The sequence below is a fragment of the Heptranchias perlo genome, chromosome 9 (assembly GCF_035084215.1).
Source record: "Heptranchias perlo isolate sHepPer1 chromosome 9, sHepPer1.hap1, whole genome shotgun sequence".
NCBI lineage: Eukaryota > Metazoa > Chordata > Chondrichthyes > Hexanchiformes > Hexanchidae > Heptranchias > Heptranchias perlo.
The window spans coordinates 18,005,022-18,028,662 of NC_090333.1; the positions used below are offsets into that span (position 1 = coordinate 18,005,022).

A 23,641-nucleotide genomic window follows, 5' to 3' on the forward strand; every position below is an offset into this window, starting at 1 on the left:
CCTGTCAGACCCCTTGAAGAGACCGAGCAAGCCACTCAGTTATTCTAAGGTGACACATGGCAAACTTTCGCAGGGAACTTTAAATGGACAATAAATATGGCCTAGCCAGTGCTGCCCATAGCCAGAGAATATTTTTTTTTAAATAACCTTGACCGGGCCAGTAGAATACAAAGCACTATGCAGATGTTAACTTTCAATATTGTAGAATGGTGGGTGTGAGAAACTTTCACATTGCCACATTTTAGCCATTGAAAGATTTCAGTGGATGAGTATGTTTGTGAAGCTTCAATTGAAAATACTCTAAGTATATATTTACAAACGTCCTTTCAAACTAGGACTGTGTCTGGAGGAGCACTTTGAGCTTTAATTGATTAGGGCGAAATATTTGTCACAGGTGGTGGTAGCAATTTGAGGTAACGGAATTGCCCAAGAAGCCTATTTATTACATTAAAGTATATTAGCTTAGTACTATTTTTGTGTAGTGCATTGATGCCATAACTGAAATTTTTTAATGCAACAGCAACCTGTGGTTTTAAAATTATTTGACCAGTAATATCAGCATAAATTCAAAAGACTAGATGTGCAGAAACTACAGTAAGTGCTTAAATAATAATTTGCTGAATGAGGGAACAAGATTATGTATTTAGAATGGGAGAACTGAAGTACTGTAAGTATTTAGCATTGTAATTAGTTATTTATCTGTCTTTTTATCTCACTGTTTATGGGCTCTTGCTGTGTACCAATTAGCTGCTGCGTTTGCCTACATTACAACAGCGACCACACTTCAAAACTACTTCATTGTAAAGTGCTTTGAGATGTTCTGAGGTCATGAAAGCTGCTATATAAATAGAAGTTCTTTCCTTCTATTTTTTATTATTACTTTTGCTTTGAGTTGGTAATAGTATGAACTACCATTTAATCCTTCAAAAATTTGTAAATTGACTTTGTTTTATCAGGAGTTGATAGAAATCCTGTCCAGATGATGTTCTGGTTTGATAATAAGGAATTAACAAAGCTACTTGTAAAATTTCATTTTCTGAGTAGTCTGAACATTTGCTTTTGTAGCGTGGATAACATCTTCATGACGAGCATTGATGCTTTGTTACCAAAAGGACAAGTGGATGGATAATTTGGTAGCTTTGAGGAAGAGGCTGATGAAGACTGAAAAAAGTTTGCAAAGCCCAAGAACAGACTTTAACAGGTCAGAATTAGATTAATAACTATTGTTGCTACAATTATTCTAGAATCAGATGGTTACAGTGCAAAAACAGGCATTCTCCACGTGCGCCTCCTAGTGCAATCGTATAAGTAGATCAAAAGAAAAATTCTGCGCATGCTGGAAATTTGAAATAAAAACAGAATATGCTGGAAATATTCAGCAGCTCAGGCAGCATCTGTGGGGTGAGAAACAGAGTAAACATTTCAGATCGATGACCTTTTGTCAGAAAGTAGGTATTGGGCAGTGAGAGTCAACTCCAGCACATAAGAGTGTGGGATCTGGTTAGAGGAGTGACCAACACCACTCAACTCAAGAGGTATCTGCCTTAGATCCTAAACTTGCAATAATTATCTTAGCGTTCTTCTGCATTAAATTCTATTTGACATTCCTTGGGCCATCTACATAATTTGTTAAGGTCCATTTGAATTCTTTCAATCACCCTTGTACTGGAAACCTGAACTTGGTGTCATCAGAAAATTTTATTATTATAAGTACTTTTCTCCATAAGGCAGCAAAGCTCACAGTTTTATGACATCCTCTAGTCAAAGCCATCTGTGACATTTTGTGCAACTCCAGTGGGTCATCCCTTTTTGTCCTCCTTCTGGGGTTTGAGAAGGTTGACCGTGCCACCCTCTTCAACCATTGTATTGCTTCCTCACGATTGCACTTCGATATGTCTCAGCTTTGTTAGCACATCCCCTACAATGATATGTTCTCCTGTGCTCACGTAGTCACCTCTGGTATGCCCATGTTTCCCTCCTTGGTCCCCTCATCTATATGTTACTCCTTGGCAGCATTAACATAGGGTCCACATTCATACATATATCAACAATACCCAGCTTTATATTTCCACCACCACCCTTGATTCCATGACTGTCACTGTGGTATCTGCCTGCCTGTCTGTCTGTCATCAAGCCACAAATGAACCAGAATTTCTTGTAGTTCAACATTGGCAAGACTGAAACTATTATATTAGTCCCCTGTAAGAAATTCTGCACCCTAGCCCCTGACCTCATCCCCCCTTTTTGCACATCTGCTTAAACTCAACTGGACAGTGTGCAACCTCTATCTTGCTTGATCCTGAACTGAGCTTCAAACCCCACATCCATAGCATCACCAAAACTCTTTCTTCCACTGCTGAAACATCATTCATCTATGTCCTTATTTCTTCCCCCATTTTCTCAGAGATCTTCATCTGTGTCTTTGTCAGTTCTAGACAATACTTTTCTAATGTATTCCTTGCTCAATCCCACGTATACAATAACTCTACCAGAACTCTGCTGCTGGCATTCTCTCCTGCTCACCAAGCTCTTCTATGCTCCATTGGCTCCTTACTCTCTCAAATCCTCATCCTCATCTTCAGTTGCCCCAAGGCCTCATTTCTCCTTAACCTCACACATGCTGGAGCTTTATATCCCTGTCTGCACCCACCATTCTTCCAAATCTGCTGTACTGCAGATTCCTGATATTCTGCATCCACACTCATTAACTAAATTCCCCCTGTGTTGGTATGCCTCTCCCACCTTGAAAAGCATTTCCTTCACCCATCTTCCTAACCATCCTCCTACTCTTGCTTGTGTTTAACTCCCAATTGTGAAGCGCTTTTGAATGTTTTGCTACATTATCATTTGATTTTACTGCCTAGCTAGCAATAACATCAAGGTAGACGTGTGTAAAGCAGTATTAAGGTGAAAATACCCCTGCATGTTTCAGTGCTTTATAAATGCAAGTTGTTTTGTTACAAGCCTAAACGTACAATTAAACTTAGAAGAATGTTTTTCATTTTTCTCTCAGTGCTCGTTTAAGTGACCAGTCTGATGACTCTTCTCAGCAGGATTATTCCCCCGCCTTGACAATGGAAGATCTCTTTCAACCCGATCCAATAGTTCCTGCGATGAGCACTCGTCACCTGGCAACTGCTGACAGAACACTGCCTCAAAAAAGCGTTTTCAGCAACATTAGTCCAACCAGCAGTTTTGGAGGAAGGGTAAATTTTTAGCTTCTGATTGTTGTGTTTACTTGTTCGATAGTCTTCAATTGGCAGCGATAACTCTCAATTTTATATCTGTGTACAGCTGTTGTAAGCTCTGGAGTCTCTCCCAATGGTTACCGCAGAATTTCTATTTGGGATCAAATGTGCAACTATCCCTGCAGCATGAGATGCCAGGAAATCCTTCCTTCAAGATTACTTTATACAGTTTCCTGATGGTCTTGAAGACTTGGACTGGTTTAGTACTAAGCCATACAGACAAGAAGGTTGCGAGTCTCGTCTGAGTCTGTAATTAATTAGCTGATCTTAGCCAGCACAGCAGTAGCAGTGTTGTAATTCAGTGGTTTTCAAACATTCCCTGCAAATATTGACACATATCTGTCCTAACTTTTAAGAGAATATCAGATATTTGATGTGAAATAGTGCTATTGTGGCATCAAACCATTTTAGTGTACAGCAACAGGAATAATGAGCTAGTAAGCCAACAAATACAGAGGTGTGATCATAGGCAGAAATCTCATCATCTTACAGATCCCCCATGCATGCTTCATGGTCGACTATTCTACCAATATTCACCGTTTGGTTTTAAGCATGGCATATGGCAAGTTGGGTTAGGTATTGGAGGATCCTACTATACTCCATCAAAAGTCAGTGTCTTCAGGAGGGGAGAAAATTATGAAATATATCACATTTCAACACAATAATTGTGCTTTTAGACACCCCAGTTGCCAACCACGTCTGCTGTTGAGCAGGAAAATGAACAACTATGGAGAAAGCTCAGCACACTTCGAGAGGACAATGCCCGTTTGGTCTCCCAAAATCATAGTTTGGTGCGTGAGATTGAAAGTATACAGTTGGAACTGACTCAGTCAAAAGCTAAGGTGTGTATTCCAAATGTGTCTGTATTATATGCATAACAACCGTCTTCATATTCAGTCTGTAATTCAGTCAATCTCAAAAGCCATTATTTATACAGTAATCCTAAAGACTGCATTATAGATGCTACAGTTGGCATAATGGAGGAGGGGAGGACGAGTGAATTGTAAAATTATATGGAAATGGAACATTGAATTATGTCTAAAATAATTCTGCAATTTATGCACATCTGAAATACTTTTTAATAGTTGACATTAGGGGATTTTGTTTTTGTTGGGATGGAGAAGTCAGCATGGGTATTTCTTGCTGATAGTGTATACAGTTTATAAATAAAATAGCTGTCGGAGTTAGGGCAGATTTACTTTTGTTAGTTAACACGGATGAGACATACTATTATTGAAGGATGCAAGGTATTTTGTCATTGGTTTTCTGTTAATAGGCCAAATACAATTTTAAGATTGAATTTTACATAGAATTACATAGTATTCCATAGAATGTACAGCACAGAAACGGGCCATTTGGCCAACTGATCCATGTGTTTATGCGCTACATAAGCCCTCCCGCCCCTCTTCATCAAACCCTATCAGCATAACCTTCTGTTCCTTTCTCATGAGTTTATCTAGCTTCTCCTTAAAATTCCTACATTACAACAGTGACTACACTTCAAAAGTACTTAATTGGCTGTAAAGCGCTTTGGGACTTCCTGAGGTCATGGAAGGTGCTATATTAATGCAAGTTGTTTCTTTTAAATGCATTTATGCTATTTGCCTCAACTACTCCTCCTTGTGGTAGTGAGTTCCACATTCTAACCACTCTCTGGGTAAAGAAGTTTCTCCTGAATTCCTTTGGATTTATTAGTGACTACATTACATTAATGGCTCCTAGTTTTGGTCTCCCCTAAAGTGGAAACATCTTCTCTACATCTAACTTATCAAACCCTCTCATAAACCTAAAGACCTCTATCAGGTCACCCCTCAGCCTTTTCTAGGGAAGAGAGCCCCACCCTGCTCAATCTTTCCTGATAGGTATAACCTCTCAGTTCTGATATCATCCTTGTAAATCTTTTTTGCACCTTCTCCGGTGCCTCTATATCCCTTTTTATAATATGGAGACCAGAACTGTGCACAGTACTCCCAAGTGTGGCCTAACCAAGGTTCTATACAAATTTAACATAACTCCTCTGCTTTTCAATTCTGGTCCTCTAGAAATGAACCCCAATGCTTTGTTTGCTTTTTTTATGTTCTTAGTAACCTGCATCACTACTTTTAGTGATTTGTGTATCTGTACCCCTAGGTCTCTTTGCTCCTGTAACCCATTTGGAATCTTATTTTCCAAGGAGTATGTGGCCTCCTTATTCTTTCTACCATAATGCACCACCTCACACTTATCTATATTGATAATTCATTTGCCAATTTACCCCTTCTGCAAGTTTATTAATGTCGTCTTGTAATTTGTCGCAGTCTTCCTCAATTAAATTTTATGGTCACATTTGATTTTCCTGCAGTATGCTGTTTGAAAATGTAATTTTTTAATTAAAGTGTATATGTTTTATATCCTTTTGACAATGAGTTTTTACAGAAGGCAGATTGACCAACCCAAGCATATGTAACACAAAGTAGCATTCTCAAAGTTAGAGCATTATTTTAAACTTGTTTTGAATGTCACAGTAAGGGAGGAGGTACTAAAGAAATTGGATAGGATAAAAATTGACAAAGAGGAGGTACTTAAAAGGTTGGCAGCGTTCAAAGTAGAAAAGTCGCCCAGTCCAGATGGGATGCATCTAGCTTGCTGAGGGAAGTAAGGGTGGAAATTGCGGAGGCTCTGGACACAATCTTCTATCACTTCCCCACCGTGCAGCATATTGATATGAATGGGCTAAATTTGCCTAGTGACCACTTTGAATTGTTATGACTGATATCTGATGTAAATTTTAGATCCCCTTTAAATACTCTGTGCTAAAATTACCCTGTTCTTGTGGTACATCTGCAACAACAGCTTTTCCTAATGCTATGCTGGACCCATCAAGCCCCATCAATACTGATGGCTTTAACTTTTGTACTTAATAGATGAGCAACATCAGCCAAGTTTGCATATTTTTTGCTTTAGTCAGTTTCATCCATGTTTGAATCACAGGCTTGGGTTTTCAAAAAGTTGTAATCTTCTGGCAAGGGGTCAAGCAGTTAACCATTTGGACTATGACATACAAATCAATGAGAGAGGTTCAGCAAATAGATTTGGGTAATTATTATTTATCATAATTGTAGTTCACCATGGACTACTTGGGCGTGAAGCATATACACCTTCGATTTTTGATTCATGTCATTTCTGAGTCTTCAGAATTGGGTTCAGAGTAGGAGTAAGGTGAGCCTAATAGCATTTGCTTCGTAGCCATTGTTAGAAAGATCTCAACGGATGAGTTAAATCCACCAGCAGCGTCTAATTTTTGTACATCTATCCGTTGGTTCAAGGCCTGACTTGTTGAGTAGAGATGAGATGCTTTCATAGTGGAAGATTGGATCATTTTTCAGGACGTGTGCAGCAGTGTTCATAGTTGGTTCAAATTGGTAGCTTTCTCAGAGCACTGGGATCAAGTTGACTGCCCACATTGTTTAGAAAGTGGTGTTGGGAAAGAGAGTTTATTGAGGCAGGAGAAAATGTCTTATAAGAGGGTGGATGGGGATGGCAGGGCAGTGTTAAATTCACGTACTTGTTTTAATCTGTGCTAATAATCAACCTGAAACTTTGAAATGTTTATGTTGTACTTTCAGTTTTGTCATCTTGAACCATCTATTAAAGAAAAGGCACATCATATTTCTGAGCTAAATGAAGATATCTTGAGTTTGGAGGCAGAAGTAGAGGCTCAAGAAAAAGCACTCAGGTAATTTGCAGAGTAATGGTGCATTTTTTTTGTTGGGTATTACAAGTTTTGGGTCTGCCTTAGATATTCTCTCAGTTACAGCAGTGCTGGTCATTCTGAGCCTCTTGTGTGCAGGAGCATATCTGTACTGCCCAGTAGCACTCTTGCCTGAGTCGTAAGGGTATGGGTTCAGGCTCAAGCACATAATTAATACTGAGGGATCCCTGCATTGTTGGAGATGCAGTTTTTCAGATGACTGCATCTCCAACAATTCATGTGGGTGTAAAAAATGCCATAGTGCTATTCAAAGTAGAGCACAAAGTTCTCCTGGTGTCCTGGCCAACATTCTTCTCTGGACCAACAACAGATTAACTGGGTCATTCATCTCATTTACAATTTGAGACTTTGCTGTGCACAAATAGGCTGCTGTGTTTGCCTACCTAATAGTGACTGCACTTCAAAAGTAATCATTGATTTTGAAGCATCTGGAGGATGTGATGAGATGCTATATAAATGCAAGTTCTTTACTCAAGCTAAGTAATTTGAAAATAATTCTCCAAAAAAAGTTAGTTAACTGCGATTAATTTACCACCCTAATTTTAAGATTTTTTTTTCTCTGTCCATGGTGTGTGGTATATTTTTGGTATTTAATTTTAAAATCAATTATATCTTTTGTAAGCATTTGTGATGTAGCTGTTGAATTAGCATGTTCTCATTACATAAAACACCATAAATGTTTAGATGCGAAGTAAAGGTGGTGCTGATGCTGTTTTGTTTTCTTCTTTCTTAATAAGAGTTGCAGAAGAAAAATTGGAGGAGAGTCAGTGGATGGTAGCTGAGAAGAACAAGCTCGTGGAAAAGTTGTCCGATGAATGCAAAAGAGTGAAGAATGAGTTATATGAACAAAGTAGACGAGGAAAGAGGTAGTATTCAACTGTGGAGTGTGTCTCCTGGTCTTGGTCAGAATGCTGCAGCAGATATTTTAGGAGCTTGTTGTGGTGACATATTCTCCCAGGTTATTTATTGAAACTCCACAAGTGGAGAGGCTGGTTCACACTACCAAATTTGTGACTGTATAATATGGAATTTAAGTTAAAATTTAAAATTACGTGGAATAAGAGATCAAAAAGAATCCTAATGTTATGGGGAATTTCAGATGCCTGTGAGTATTGTGCCAACAGACGTGTTTCAAGTAAGTTTTGATATTTGAGTTTTGATGAGTGCTGTGATAGTTGTGGAAGGTGGCATAATCTCAGTTTATTGAAGTCCATAAAAGTTTCAATTTGGAAAAATCCAAACCCCAAAATGAGGGAAAACACTTCACATGGGATGCATCTGAGATGGTGGGGATTAAAGGAACTGATGACTTGCTGGGAAATGGAGTGATATGTGCATCTGAAGAAATTAGAAGGTCTTCTTCATTCTTTTACAAATTTATCCATGCACTGAATGTTATCTATGACAGAGGAAGCCCAGAGAGTTTATCACTTTATCCATAGAACACTTTCTTGAAGAGAAAAGTGGTTTGGATCTTTTTCACTTCTGTTTCACATGCTTTCTAACAATTGGAGGAACAAGGGTTGTTCAGAATTCAGGAGGAGTGGATTAGCGACTCGGGGATCCGATTGGACCGCATTTATTTGGAAACCTATAAGGGTGGCAGATTGTAGGTACACCTGGAACGCAAAAATCTGGTGGAACTAAATGTACTACCTATTGGATATGGAACATCAGATTGTTTTAAGAAGCTTATAAACATGGCAAACAAGTGTTAGCAATGCAGTCAAGTGGGGTGCAATTGAGTACGGGGAATCTCTCATGGGATTGTGTAAAACTACCTAAAATTTGCTTCAGCACGTGATAAAATTACAGTAAACCCAACGATGTACAGCTGTGGTTGCATTTTGGATACAGAGATGATTGGAGGGAGTAAGGAAGACTAATCATGGATAATGGCAGTTAGAGAGGTCCTTTTGATGCAGAAGTTGCCGGGTACCATTTTGGACACTGCAAGGTTGATGGGGGTGGGGGAGATGAAATGGAAGAACTGGTATATATTGAGTGTCCTTTTTATTTATTCAGTAATTCTGGAAATTAGAACAAACTAAGAAGGACTCCCATCATTGAGGATATTTCTGATGGAACTTTTTTTAGATAGTGATAATGAGCTGTTTAGGTTTTTTGCAGGGTGCTGAGTTTGCCTGTGTTCACAAATTACATAATAAATGTTGCAGGGAAACCAAAGATTCAATGCTGGTAGTCGAATTTGTATGGAAAGAAGCTTTCCATGTGATGAAGTGCTGCATCACACAAACCAGGATTGCCCTATTTTGATCTCTGGTCTGTGCTGAGTTAGTCAGTCTCTAACAGGATATTACAGCTGCCTCCAGCATCTTGAAATTAGGAGTGGTAACATTGGTCAGGGTTTCTGCACCCAATATTTATTCAGTCATCCATTCTGGAAAATAAATGTGTGGATGCCTGGTGAGAACAAATTGGACTGAGCTGTGATAAACCCCAAAAAAGATTGGCCTATTGATATTTGTTGTCCAGGCTTCCAAATAAAGAATAGCAGCTTGGGAGATACCGAAACAATTCAAATTGGGAGAATTCAAATATGGATCGCTACTTTTATGAGAGGAGAGAGGGTATGAAATGAAAATTTTGATGGGGAAATACAAATGTTTTTCTCTCAAAATTTCTGACTTGCTTAAACTCTAGTCATTTTTACTTTTGCTCCAGTGATTTAAAACTAGAACAGATTGTCTGTCTGTGTTTTGTTGAAAAATTAGGACTTTTCTATTCTTCAAGAATATGCTTCCAAAGTGACATTTTTGATAATTAGCATGACAATTGGAACTACTTATTTTTATGTTTTAAATAGAGCTGAACAACAAAGAAACGAAGCCCTCTTTAATGCTGAGGAACTTTCTGCAGCTTTCAAACGGTACAAGGAAAAGACTACGGAAAAATTTACAATGGTAAGGCAGGATGTACGTTAGTTGTTCAGTATAAATATAAAATATGCAGAAATGTTTGATCTGTTATGTTATCTTTTGGATTATAGTTTCGAGCTAATGAAGAGGACTGGCAGAGCAGCCTGCATCACTATGATCAGGACCGAGCAGAGTTATTCGAGAAATATACTTCCTTAGAAAAAGAGTTGGAAAACAAGAACGAGGAAATCAGGTTAACCCTTAATTATTCTAAAATGTATTTTCTTAAGCAGAAAAGTAATTAATTAATTTCATTCATTACTTCTCAAAAAAAATGTAGTTTTTTCTCCTCCAATTTTGACCCAGAGATGACCTTTTTTTTAAACAAAAACTGGTGGAATTTTCTATAATAGATTTATGGCAGTCTGGTGAGCCTTTTATGGGCCAACTGTTCTGTGGATTCGGAAATGCAGAGGGGTACTCCTGTATGATCTCTTTGTTTGGCATGAGAGTTCATATTTACCTTTCCTTGATTAAGTAATCTCTTGCTGGACATCAAAGTAATAGTTGTCCAAATATTTGACTTTAATGGAGCTCCCTGCCAGAAAAAGGGACAAGTGTGGCATTGCTAGTCATTGGCTATTGAAAAAGATTCATAATGAAGTCAGTGACTCAAATTATACTACCATTTTTGTGTTGGTGCAAACCCGAAATTGCTTTGCATCGATGTGAAAATGGTAGTGTAACTGCAGACAAAGAATAAATTATCTGTAATAAAGATCTTCTTAATACAGTTGTGGAATTTTGGCTGTCCGACAATATCTACGGTGTTCTGTTTAATTTTTTTTTGTGGACTTCATTTCTATGTTCAGTCTAGCAAAATACACTTCTGAAGTACAAAGTAGATTTCATTATGTAGAAGTTGAAAGTCCATGCTGCACAGATAGAACGAATCAGAACTAAACCTACCAATAAGGCAAGGATACTATGTCTCATATGGAACTTAAATGTTACAATGCTAGTCACTAAACCTTGGTTAGCTAAGTTTAAAATATATCAGGAGGGAGGTTAGCTTTTGACTGAGCAAATGGTATTTCAGCAGATCTTTGTTCGCTCCTTGTGTCAAATTATAACATGGTCTTAGATGATGTTTGCAATGTTCTGATTTGGTTTGTGTATATTGAGTTGAATCATTTGGAATTATTTCATCATTTGGGAATTTGATTTTGACACTGACATCTTTGATGTGGAAATATGCTAAATTAACCAGATAACCTGAACATTGCATGCATCTTTGACAGCTTTTGTTTAAAAATAGATATTGCTTCCCCAATATTTTTCAATTGCTTGAAATAACTGCACAACCCAGGAACAATAAAGTTATTGTTAAACCATTAATAAATAGACATTGTTAAATGTGTGTATATATAGTACAAATAAGTCAATAGTAGATGTGGAATGACATGTGAGCAATTGGAATATACACCAGTAATCACTTTTATAATTTGTTTTGTACATAGGCTATTAATGGGACAGTCTTACGATGTAAAGGTGGTTCAAAAAGATCTGGAGACTAAAAATGCAGAGTTGTTTTCATTTTTGTCTGACTCCAAAGAAAAGGTTCTGATGTTAGAAAGTGAACTAGCTGGTAAAGAAGCCATTTTGAAAGACAGAGATGCCTTAAGGGTAGAGAATGCAGAACTAAGATCACTTACAACTTCTCAAAGTGAAAAAATGCTTCAGTTCAATAAAGAGCTGGAGATCACCAAATTGGAGATGAGGAACTTGGAGTCAATTCTACAGTTGCAACGGAAAGGAAGTAAAGAGGTAAACTAAGGATTAAATTGTTAAGTGTCAATGGGACACCAGCATTGTGTACACTGTTTTTCATATCATGACATGCCTTTCGTTTTGCTCCCAATAAAGCCCAAATCCTTTCAAGACTTGAACAATGCTACCATCTCACATGATATGATATGATATGTCGTCTGCACTGTCAGCTGGTTTCTTCCTGTTCAAGAGCTTCTGGAACCATGATTGCCAGATTTGCAAGATGCCTTGCTTTTCACACTTGTTGTTTTGCCTTCCTTGGCTCAGTGGTAGCACTCTTGCCTCTGAATCACCACTCAAGCACTACTCCAGCGACTTGAGCATATCAACTAGGCTAACACTTCTGTGCAGTGTGGACAGAGTGCTGCATTGTCGGAGCTGCCATCTTTTGGATCAGACGTTAAAATGCCTTCTTGAGTGAACATAAAAGGTCCCATGACACTGTTTGAAGAAGAGCAGGTGATTCTCCCAGTGTTCTGGCCAACATTTATCCCTCAACCAACATCACTAAAACAGATTATCTGATCATTTATCACATTGCTGTTTGTGGGACCTTGTGTGCAAATTGCTACATTTCCCTACATTAGAACAGTGACTTCATTGGTTGTTTCATTGCTTTTTGTGGGACTTTGTGTGCAAATTGGCTGCCACCTTTCTCTACATTTAACAGTGATTCACTGGCTGTCAGCACTTTGGGTTGTGAAAGGTACAATATAAATGCAAATTCTTTTTTTCTTTCCATTGCCCTTGCTCATCACCAGTAAGTTCACCTTTTATAATTACAAAGATTTTTGCCTCTATTCATTACCACTGCATTCCTCACTCAGGCCTCTGCCTTGTTATATCATCTTATTTCTGAGATCTCCTTCCCTATGCCATTCTTGGCATCTCATGCAAACGACATAGGAGCAGATTCAATCAGCTTTAACGGATGAAAGAGCATTGAATCCTTTCACATAAATGATCTGCTGTATGTATTGGTGCTTGTTAAAGCCTGAAAGCTGCTTGGTCATAATTCTTTTAAAGTAAGGAAAACAGCCATTGGAGCCATTTATATATTGATCGTCAAATGTTTTGCATATTTAAAACTTTCTAGTATATTTTTAAATTTGAAGGTCTGTGAAGAGTTGCAGTTCATAGATTAATTACGTAAGACCAATAATTGTAACACAGAGAATAATACTGAAGGAGCAGGTATTTTTCAGTTCACAGATCTTTGGTTTAAGACAGAAGGACAAAATCAACAAAGGATACAAATTAGCTAGTATTCTAAGGGATGAAGCAAGCTGTAGAATGATGACAGTTTGGGGATAAAGCTTCAGTCTGTTATAACTTGTTGCTCAAAGTAAGTGTTGTACATCTGACCAGGAACGTAGTCTTTCAATTCTGGTTCTCCCTGTTTCTGTATTGCAGGTAGATAGTGGAGTATTCAGTACAGGGCTGACAAGTTCAAGCTGCTCAGATGCCTTTTCTTCTATTGGGAAGGAGAATGGGCTGAAGGATTCCAAATTAAATCTTGAATTCAATGATTCGCTTTTTGCAGATCTCAGGTATTTTTTTTAAAGACTGCCTTGATCAATATAAGATGGTATTTTACAACTGCACAATTTTTTGAGGTTAGCCTGGGAAGAATGTCTTCAAAATTGGATGCACGCTAGATGTGTTTTTATTCAAACTCATGACCTCAGCTCAGTTTTAAAAAAATATTACTAGAGGTTGAAATTTTAACCTGACTTAACTTTAATTAATATTAGTTCTCTTTCAGCTTGTGCCTTCAACACAAGCAAGGATTAATGTCCGCACATATGCACTGATTAAAACATTTTTTGGGACCATCTCTCTCACTGACTTGCTATGTAGTCAGATGTAAAAAATATCTACTTTCTCTGTTGGAACATTAAAGTACCCAGAGAAGAATTTGATCCGCTAGTAAAGTTTTGTATCCGCCCAGGTTGGGATGACAGAGCTACAGACTGGAACAATTCTCTACTTTTCATAACCTAAGTGGCAACATCAAGCATGTCCGAAAAGGGTATGGCACAAAAAATGCATAAGGTCCTCCTACTCCATCGAACAATGTGTCTTAGCACGAACCTTCAAGGAGAACTCATAATGCAGGAATGTCCAACATTTTGAAGCTAGGAGCTGCATAGATGTGGCAAAACCAGTGAGTGGGCTGCATACTATTACACAATAATGCGAGTCCTCGTACACACAAAAAGGCGTGAATCCACACACAAAGCGAGATCCTTGTAAGTAAGGCCCTTCATGGGTGCGGTAGTGTAGTGGTTATATTACTGGACTAGTAATTCACAGCCCTGGACTAATAATCCAGAGAACTTGAGTTTAAATCCCACCATGGTAGTTTGAGAATTTGAGTTCAGTTTTAAAAATAAATAAATAAATCTGGAAATAAAAAGTTGGTCTCAGTAAAAGTGACCTTAAAGCTGTAAGATTGTTGTAAAAACCTAACTGGTTCACTAATGTCCTTTTAGGGAAGGAAACCTGCTGCCTTTATAGTCATATAGGTCTGGCCTATACGTGACTCTAGTCCCACACCAACGTAGTTGACTCTTAACTGCTTTCTGAAGTGGCCTAGCAAGCCACTCAGTTATATCAAAAAAACGCTATCCAGGGCAACTAGGGATGGGCAACAAATGCCAATCTTGCCAGTGACGCCCACATCTGGAGATTACATAAGAACACAAGAAATAGGAGCAGGAGCAGGAGTAGGCCGTATGGCCCCTCAAGCCTGCTCCTCCATTCAGTCAGATCATGGCTGATCTTCGACCTCAACTCCACTTTCCCGCCCAATCCCCATATCCCCTTGATTCCCCTAGAGTCCAAAAATCTATCCATCTCCACCTTGAATATATTCAAAGACTCAGCATGAACAGCCCTCTGGGGTAGAGAATTCCAAAGATTCACAACCCTCTGCGTGAAGAAATTCCTCCTCATCTCAGTCTTGAATGGCCGAACCTGTATCCTGCGATTATGCCCCCTAGTTCTAGACTCTCTAGCCAGGGGAAACAATCTCTCAGCATCTACCCTGTCAAGCCCCCTCAGAATCTTATATGTTTCAATGAGATCACCTCTCATTCTTCTAAACTCCAGAGAGGATAGGCCCATTCTACTCAACCTTTCCTCATAGGACAACCCTCTCGTCCCAGGAATTAATCTAGTGAACCTTCGTTGCACTGCCTCTAAGGCAAGTATATCCTTCCTTAAACAAGGAGACCATAACTGTATGCAGTGCTCCAGGTGAGGTCTCACCAAAGCCCTGTATGATTGCAGTAAGACTTCCTTACTCTTGTACTCCAATCCACTTGCAATAAAGGCCAACATGCCATTTGCCTTCCTAATTGCTTGCTGTACCTGCATACTAACTTTTTGTGTTTCTTCGTCGAGGTCACCCAAGTCTCTCTACACCAACATTTAATCGTTTCTCACCATTTAAAAAAGGGATGCAGGTAAAACAAAGTCCCCATCATACACAAAAAAGCGAGCTCCACATCTTACTTATTCTCCTCTTCCTCTAAAGCCTGTGAAACTTGGTACCGTTAGCTCTTTGAAGTTCCTGGATTTTAACCAGAGAGCAAGTCTTTTCTTGTCCCCAGTAGCTGAGAGTGAGAGCTGTCCAGAGCTGCTGAAGTGGGGTTTGCACAAAAGTGCGAAGAAGACAGTAACCAGCAGGAGCTTCATGGGCCAGATCAACGGAGCTTATGGGCTGCATTGGTCGATGGACAGTACTGCCTGAATGGGCCAGTGTGAAAAATTCTCAAACCATCTTTGTGGTCTGTCTGAGTGAGAGTGACAGTTTGTGTCACATAGTATTGTGCAGTGGACCTATGCCCACCTGAAGCTGGATTGAAACAGCTAAGTGCTATTTCACATAGGAGCCTTGCAAACAGCAGAATTGGGATCCTTGTTTTACTAGTTTGAGCTGGATTCCAAGACTGGTTTAGGAATCCAGAGGTAAAAAGACTGTGCTCTACACTACTGCACCACCTAGTGTCCAAAGCACAAGCCTTCAGCGGATAATGGAAAAAAGTAGCTAGACTGTTCCTGGAAACTGCAAAGCAAGAGTCCTGGAAAATCTGCAGAAAGGGTAAAATTTAATGTTCTAGGTCATACCATTTTTCAGAAGAATTACAGGTTCAAATTGCACTACACCCCCCCCCCCCCCCCCCCGGCCACACACGAGTAGATACATTATTAAATGCCACAGAATAGCAACCTTGTTGATTGTGAGACATGCTGTGGATTTTGTATGCAAAGGAGATTTTTGTTTTTTTTCCCCAGAAGGGGCGAAATTGAGAGAATTACATTGAATGTTACTGCACAACAACAGGCCATTTGGCCCAACAGGTCTATGCCAGTGTTTATGCTCCACACTACCCTCATCACACTTTACTTCATCTCACCCTATCCTATTTTCTCCCTTGTTTTTATCTAGCTTCCCCTTAAATGCATCTATGCTATCCACTTCAACTACTCCTTGTGGTAGTGAGTTTCACATTCTCACCACTCTGAGTAAAGAAGTTTCTCCTGAGATCCTTATTGGATTTATTAATAACTATCATATATTTATGGCCCCTAGTTTTAGACAAATGGAAACATCTCGATGTCTACCCTATCAAACCCCTTCATAATTTTAAAGACCTCTATCAGCTCACCTCTGTCTTCTCTTTTCTAGAGGAAAGAGCCCAGTCTTTTCAGTGTTTGCTGATACTTGAACTGAGAGGATACAACTATCATCCTTGTAAATACTCTGCACTTTCTCCAGTGCTACTATATCCTTTTTGTAATGTGGAGACCAGAGCTGTGCACAGTACTCTTAAACATATGGAACCTTGGTTAGACCATACTTAACATAACTTCTCTGCTTTTGAATTCTTTTCCTCCAGAAATGAAGCCCAGTGCTATGTTTGCACATTTTATGGCTTTGTTAACCTGTGTTACTACTTTTAATGATTTGTGAATCTGCATCCCTAGATCCCTTTGTGCCTCTACCCCATTTAGACTTATTTTCCAAGGAGTAGGTGGCCTCTTTATTCCTTCTACCAAAATGCGCCACCTCACATCTTATCTATATTGAAATTAATTTGCCATTTACTACGCCCATTCTGCAAGTTTGTTAATGTCGTCTTGTATTTTGTCACAGTCGTCTTCAGTAAAAACTATACCCCCTAATTTGGTGTCATCCGCAAATTCTGAAATTGTTCTTCAGATTCCAGAGTCCAAATCATTTATGTAAATAGTGAACAACAGTGGTCCCAGCAACGATCCATGTAGAACACCACTTCCCACCATCCGCCAATCTGAGTAACTACCTCTAACCCCTGCACTCTGTTTTCTGTTTTGTAGCCAGTTTGCTATCCATTCTGCTACTTGTTCCCTGAATCCACATGCTCTGACCTTAGTCATGTGTTTACTATGTGGTACCTTATCGATGAAAGTCCATGTATTAAACATCCACTGATGAATGATCTTTAATTGTGTAATGTGTTGAATGATAGCTTGAAATTAGATGTGGTCAGGGAGTTTTTATTTTTTGGAGATTTGACTTTGGTTTAAACCTTTTTTGGACTAAAATTCTTCTCTTTCAGGCTTAAATTAGCAATGAAAGATGCTGAAATTTGGAAGCTGCAAACCAGCCTGACCAACAGCAAAATCTCAAAACAACAGTGTAGTGACATTTTAGGCAAAAGGTGCAATATGTTCGAAAGAATAAGCTCAGAACTAATATCAAACAGAATTAAGAACGGTAAGTTTGCATTTGGGAGGGTGGAGGAGGGAATAAAGGTGAAAGTGACAATTTAATCACAGCACAGTAATAAAAAGCTTTTAAGCCTGTAGATTTTGTCAGAATAGATGTGAAAATATATTCTTTTTGCATAGGTTATTGTCCATAAGCTTTTATAAGTGACGGATTAGCTGTTTCATCCCAGTGTAAATTTTAATGTGTGTTGGAAGAGTCAGTGCCTTAGAAAGGGAGTGAAGGATTTTGCCCGGGAGGGGGAGATGGACACTGTTTGGATAGAGATTGAAGGAGGCTAAATTTTTCCTTTTTATTAAAGAGTCGATTCACTTTTTTTGAAAATTTTCTTTTCTTTTAAAAAGAAATTGGAAGCTTAATTATTAAAATGTGACCAATGCAGACCTTTGCTAAGGATATCCATTATATAGTGGTTCAGTCTGCAGCTGGTCCTCATAGGGAAGTCTTGTCTGTTCTTTCGTTGAAATAAAAAATATCTTATTATTTCATCTTCGTGCTGTTCCTACTATAATCCTGATTCCTGTTTCTGAAGATGACAAGAAACAATGGGAGATTAATAATTGGACACTTACAATTATTGTCCAATGTTGCTTTGTTTATAAGATTTTAAGCAAAGGAGTCAACCAATAGTATTTGCCTTAACCTCGACAAATAGGCTTTTTATCAGCACCAGCGCATAACTCAAATTTTGCTGCTGAACAGTATAGCTGGCATGAAATGCAGTAATCAGGGGTTTAATGGACGTGGTAAAGCTTTTGTTACTTTAGGCTGACACTATGATAAGAATGCAAAATCAAGAGAAAATGAAAGGTCTCATTGATCTAAATTCTGATATTTATATATGGGAATAACTCTGTTTTCAGAGCAATGGTGTGAGCTGTGAGAGACATCATAAGCATGCTTAATTCTGTCTTGACTGACCATTCACACACACTTTGTAATAAGGGTCACTAAATAGTGATCAGAAGTGCTCCCCCTCCTCCCAGCTCTGCCATGCTGAGGTTCATCTTCACTTCCCTACTGCACTGTTGAGATCAACTAACTCAGCACAAACCTAGGGGTCAAGATTGGGACATTATTATTTTTTAATTTTTCAAAACAAAAGCTCTTAGGCATTGTAACAGATCATACTTTATTAGAATTATTATTGTTTTACAAATCTTTCTTTTGCTAATTCTGACACTTGGTCAGATGACAGAAAGTCCCCAGAACAGCATTTTGAAGAGGAGCGGTGTAGACAAATAGAAGTTGAGGAGCTGCGGACAGAATTATTGGAGGCAGAGGCTACAATCTCAACATTGCAGACTCGGATGACTGAACAGATACATCATTTTCAGCAAATACAAGAACAACTGTTGGAAAAAGGCAAATGCATTGGAAAGATGGAACAGGAGGTACGTAAATTGCACATCCAGATAATGAAATTTTGTTTTAGTCCACAACTCCATTTTAGTATACGTACTTTTTCTCACCTTGCTCAAATGGACATTGCTAATTTGTGAACCAGAGCAGTGAAGTTAATTTATCATGAAAGGCATCATGGGTGAATGAAAACCTGACCCTGTTGTGATAGTCATGCAAGCACTTTCTAGTGTGGACTTGGATAATGAGCAGGATTGCTGGATGAGTATGCTCCCTCCTCCCTTCCCCACCCCAGGAATAATTGTAAGGCCATATCTACAATCCTGGTTGACAGCCAGCCACTATCAGCGATTGAATCTGGAGACCTTCTGATCAGTATACATTAGTTCCGGACCACATGATGCATTTTATCCATTTAGCAATTGAGGGATTTGCTTACTTGCTATGCTGATTTATTACTGCTCTGACTTGAACATAAGAAATAGGAGCAAAAGTAGACCATGTTGTGCTTATGGACTTTCAAAAGGCGTTTGATGAAGTGCCACATAATAGGCTTGTCAGCAGAATTGAAGCCCATGGAATAAAATGGGCAGTGGCAGCATGGATACGAAATTGGCTAAGTGACAGGAAACAGAGAGTAATGGTGAACGGTTGTTTTTTGGACTGGAGGAAGATATCAGTGGTGTTCCACAGGGGTCGATAGAAGGACCACTGCTTTTTTTGACTTGGACTTGGGTGAACAGGGCATAGTTTCAAAATTTGCAAATGACACAAAACTTGGGAGTATAGTAAACAGTGAGGAGGATAGTAATAGACTTCGAGGACATAGACAGGCTGGTGGAATGGGTGGATGCATGGCAGATGAAATTTAACGCAAAGAAGTGCAAATTGATACATTTTAGCAGGAAGAACGAGGAGAGGCAATATAAACTAAATGGTACAATTCTAAAGAGGGTGCAGGAACAGAGAGACCTGGGGGCATGTGTGCACAAATCTTTGAAGGTGGCAGGACAGGTTGAGAAAGCGGTTAAAAAAGCTTACGGGATCTTGGGCTTTATAAATAGGGGCATGGAGTACAAAAGCAAGGAAGTTGTGTTCAACCTTTATAAAACACTGGTTCGGCCACAACTGGAATATTGCGTCCAATTCTGGGCACCGCACTTTGGGAAATATGTCAAGGCCTTAAAGAGGGTGCAGAAAAGATTTACTAGAATGGTTCCAGGGATTAGGGACTTCAGTTACGTGGATAGAATCATAGAATCATAGAATCATAGAAGTTACAACATGGAAACAGGCCCTTCGGCCCAACATGTCCATGTCGCCCAGTTTATACCACTAAGCTAGTCCCAATTGCCTGCACTTGGCCCATATCCCTCGATACCCATCTTACCCATGTAACTGTCCAAATGCTTTTTAAAAGACAAAATTGTACCCGCCTCTACTACTGCCTCTGGCAGCTCGTTCCAGACACTCACCACCCTTTGAGTGAAAAAATTGCCCCTCTGGATCCTTTTGTATCTCTCCCCTCTCACCTTAAATCTGTGCCCCCTCGTTATAGACTCCCCTACCTTTGGGAAAAGATTTTGACTATCGACCTTATCTATGCCCCTCATTATTTTATAGACTTCTATAAGATCACCCCTTAACCTCCTACTCTCCAGGGAATAAAGTCCCAGTCTGTCTAACCTCTCCCTGTAAGTCAAACCATCAAGTCCCGGTAGCATCCTAGTAAATCTTTTCTGCACTCTTTCTAGTTTAATAATATCCTTTCTATAATAGGGTGACCAGAACTGTACACAGTACTCCAAGTGTGGCCTCACCAATGCCCTGTACAACTTCAACAGGACATCCCAACTCCTGCATTCAATGTTCTGACCAATGAAACCAAGCATGCTGAATGCCTTCTTCACCACCCTATCCACCTGTGACTCCACTTTCAAGGAGCTATGAATCTGTACTCCTAGATCTCTTTGTTCTATAACTCTCCCCAACGCCCTACCATTAACGGAGTAGGTCCTGGCCCGATTCGATCTACCAAAATGCATCACCTCACATTTATCTAAATTAAACTCCATCTGCCATTCATCGGCCCACTGGCCCAATTTATCAAGATCCCGTTGCAATCCTAGATAACCTTCTTCACTGTCCACAATGCCACCAATCTTGGTGTCATCTGCAAACTTACTAACCATGCTTCCTAAATTCTCATCCAAATCATTAATATAAATAACAAATAACAGCGGACCCAGCACCGATCCCTGAGGCACACCGCTGGACACAGGCATCCAGTTTGAAAAACAACCCTCGACAACCACCCTCTGTCTTCTGTCGTCAAGCCAATTTTGTATCCAATTGGCTACCTCACCTTGGATCCCATGAGATTTAACCTTATGTAACAACCTACCATGCGGTACCTTGTCAAATGCTTTGCTGAAGTCCATGTAGACCACGTCTACTGCACAGCCCTCATCTATCTTCTTGGTTACCCCTTCAAAAAACTCAATCAAATTCGTGAGACATGATTTTCCTCTCACAAAACCATGCTGACTGTTCCTAATTAGTCCCTGCCTCTCCAAATGCCTGTAGATTCTGTCCCTCAGAATACCCTCTAACAACTTACCCACTACAGATGTCAGGCTCACTGGTCTGTAGTTCCCAGGCTTTTCCCTGCCGCCCTTCTTAAACAAAGGCACAACATTTGCTACCCTCCAATCTTCAGGCACCTCACCTGTAGCGGTGGATGATTCAAATATCTCTGCTAGGGGACCCGCAATTTCCTCCCTAACCTCCCATAACGTCCTGGGATACATTTCATCAGGTCCCGGAGATTTATCTACCTTGATGCGCGTTAAGACTTCCAGCACCTCCCTCTCTGTAATATGTACACTCCTCAAGACATCACTATTTATTTCCCCAAGTTCCCTAACATCCATGCCTTTCTCAACCGTAAATACCGATGTGAAATATTCATTCAGGATCTCACCCATCTCTTGTGGTTCCGCACATAGATGACCTTGTTGATCCTTAAGAGGCCCTACTCTCTCCCTAGTTACCCTTTTGCCCTTTATGTATTTGTAGAAGCTCTTTGGATTCACCTTTGCCTGATCTGCCAAAGCAATCTCATATCCCCTTTTTGCCCTCCTGATTTCTCTCTTAACTCTACTCCGGCAATCTCTATACTCTTCAAGGGATCCACTTGATCCCAGCTGCCTATGCATGTCATATGCCTCCTTCTTATTTTTGACTAGTGCCTCAATCTCCCGAGTCATCCAAGGTTCCCTACTTCTACCAGCCTTGCCCTTCACTTTATAAGGAATGTGCTTACCCTGAACCCTGGTTAACACACTTTTGAAAGCCTCCCACTTACCAGACGTCCCTTTGCCTGCCAACAGACTCTCCCAATCAACTTCTGAAAGTTCCTGTCTAATACCATCAAAATTGGCCTTTCCCCAATTTAGAATTTTAACTTTTGGGCCAGACCTATCCTTCTCCATAGCTATCTTAAAACTAATGGAATTATGATCACTGGTCCCAAAGTGATCCCTCACTAACACTTCTGTCACCTGCCCTTCCTTATTTCCCAAGAGGAGGTCAAGTTTTGCCCCCTCTCTAGTCGGGCCATCCACATACTGAATGAATGACTGGAGAAGCTGGGGTTGTTCTCCCTAGAACGGAGACGGTTAAGAGGAGATTTGATAGACGTGTTCAAAATTATGAAGGGTTTAGATGAAGTGAATAAAAAGAAACTGTTTCCATTGGCGGAAGGGTCGAAAACCAAAGGATACAGATTTAAGGTGATTGGCAAAAGAACAAAAAGCGACATGAGGCAAAACTTTTTTACGCAGTGAGTAGTTATGATTTGAAATGCGCTGCGTGAAAGGGTGGGGCAAGCAGGTTCAGTCGTGGCTTTCAAAAAGGAATTAGAGAAATACTTGAAGGGAAAAAATTTGCTGGGCTACAGGGAAAGAGCAGGGGAATGGGACTAACTGGATTGCTCTTACAAAGAGCCATCACTGGCTTGATGGGCCAAATGGCCTCCTTCTGCACTGTAACCATTCCATGATTCTATACGACCCCCTGAGCCTGCTCCGCCATACAATAAGATCATGGCTGATCTACCTCAACTCCACTTTTCCATCATATCCCGTGATTCCCTTGGTGTCCAAAAATCTATTGATGTTAGTTTTGAATATACTCAACGACTGAGGATCCACAGCCCTCTGGGCTGGAGAATTACAAAGATTCACAACTCTCTGAGTGAAGAAATTTTTCGTCAACCCGGTCCTAAATGGCCGACCCCTTATCTTGAGACTATGACCCCCTAGTTCTAGACTCTCCAGCCAGGGGAAACAGCCCCTCAGCATCTACCCTGTCAAGCCCTCTTAGAATCTTATATGTTTCGATGAGTTCACCTCTCATTTTTCTAAACTCCAGAGAACATAGGCCCACTCTACTCAATCTCTCCTCATAGACAACCCTCTCATCCCAGGAATCAATCAAGTTTCAATCAATCAGGAATCAATCTGAGTTTCATTGTTGGCATCTAAATATGGGGAATCCAGAAGAAAAAAATGGATGCTTTGAGATTGCACACTGATGATAAATGGCTATATATAGATCATTTTGTTGTAGCAGTAGAAGTAGTTGTACCAATACCACCACCCCTAGTTCTTTTGTAATCGATTTGAAACTTTTTGTTAATAAAGTGTTTAGACAAAATTGCATACTTTGAATTGTTTGTATTTCTAGATTATTGGGGCAGATTGTAACTTTTACACCTAATGTTGACATT

The 23,641-nt window shown here is 39.6% G+C and overlaps 1 protein-coding gene across 6 annotated transcripts in view; it reads left to right on the plus strand.

The window, feature by feature from the left end:
- ccdc18 (coiled-coil domain containing 18) overlaps positions 1-23,641 on the plus strand; it is a 104,447-nt gene that overhangs the window by 13,677 nt on the left and 67,129 nt on the right. For 5 of the 6 annotated variants that reach the window (XR_010963829.1, XR_010963830.1, XM_067989933.1 and 2 more), the window contains exons 2-12: positions 1,066-1,201; positions 3,014-3,206; positions 3,926-4,090; positions 6,854-6,963; positions 7,737-7,865; positions 9,827-9,923; positions 10,010-10,131; positions 11,399-11,705; positions 13,122-13,258; positions 17,318-17,475; positions 18,679-18,881. Coding sequence is in view for 4 of the 6 variants with exons in the window: in XM_067989933.1 (XP_067846034.1) it covers positions 1,095-1,201; positions 3,014-3,206; positions 3,926-4,090; positions 6,854-6,963; positions 7,737-7,865; positions 9,827-9,923; positions 10,010-10,131; positions 11,399-11,705; positions 13,122-13,258; positions 17,318-17,475; positions 18,679-18,881 (1,728 nt within the window). In the remaining 2 variants the exon portion in view is untranslated. Of the gene's footprint in view, positions 1-1,065; positions 1,202-3,013; positions 3,207-3,925; positions 4,091-6,853; positions 6,964-7,736; positions 7,866-9,826; positions 9,924-10,009; positions 10,132-11,398; positions 11,706-13,121; positions 13,259-17,317; positions 17,476-18,678; positions 18,882-23,641 lie in introns of those variants that run through there. The other variant, XM_067989936.1, reaches the window with a different exon arrangement.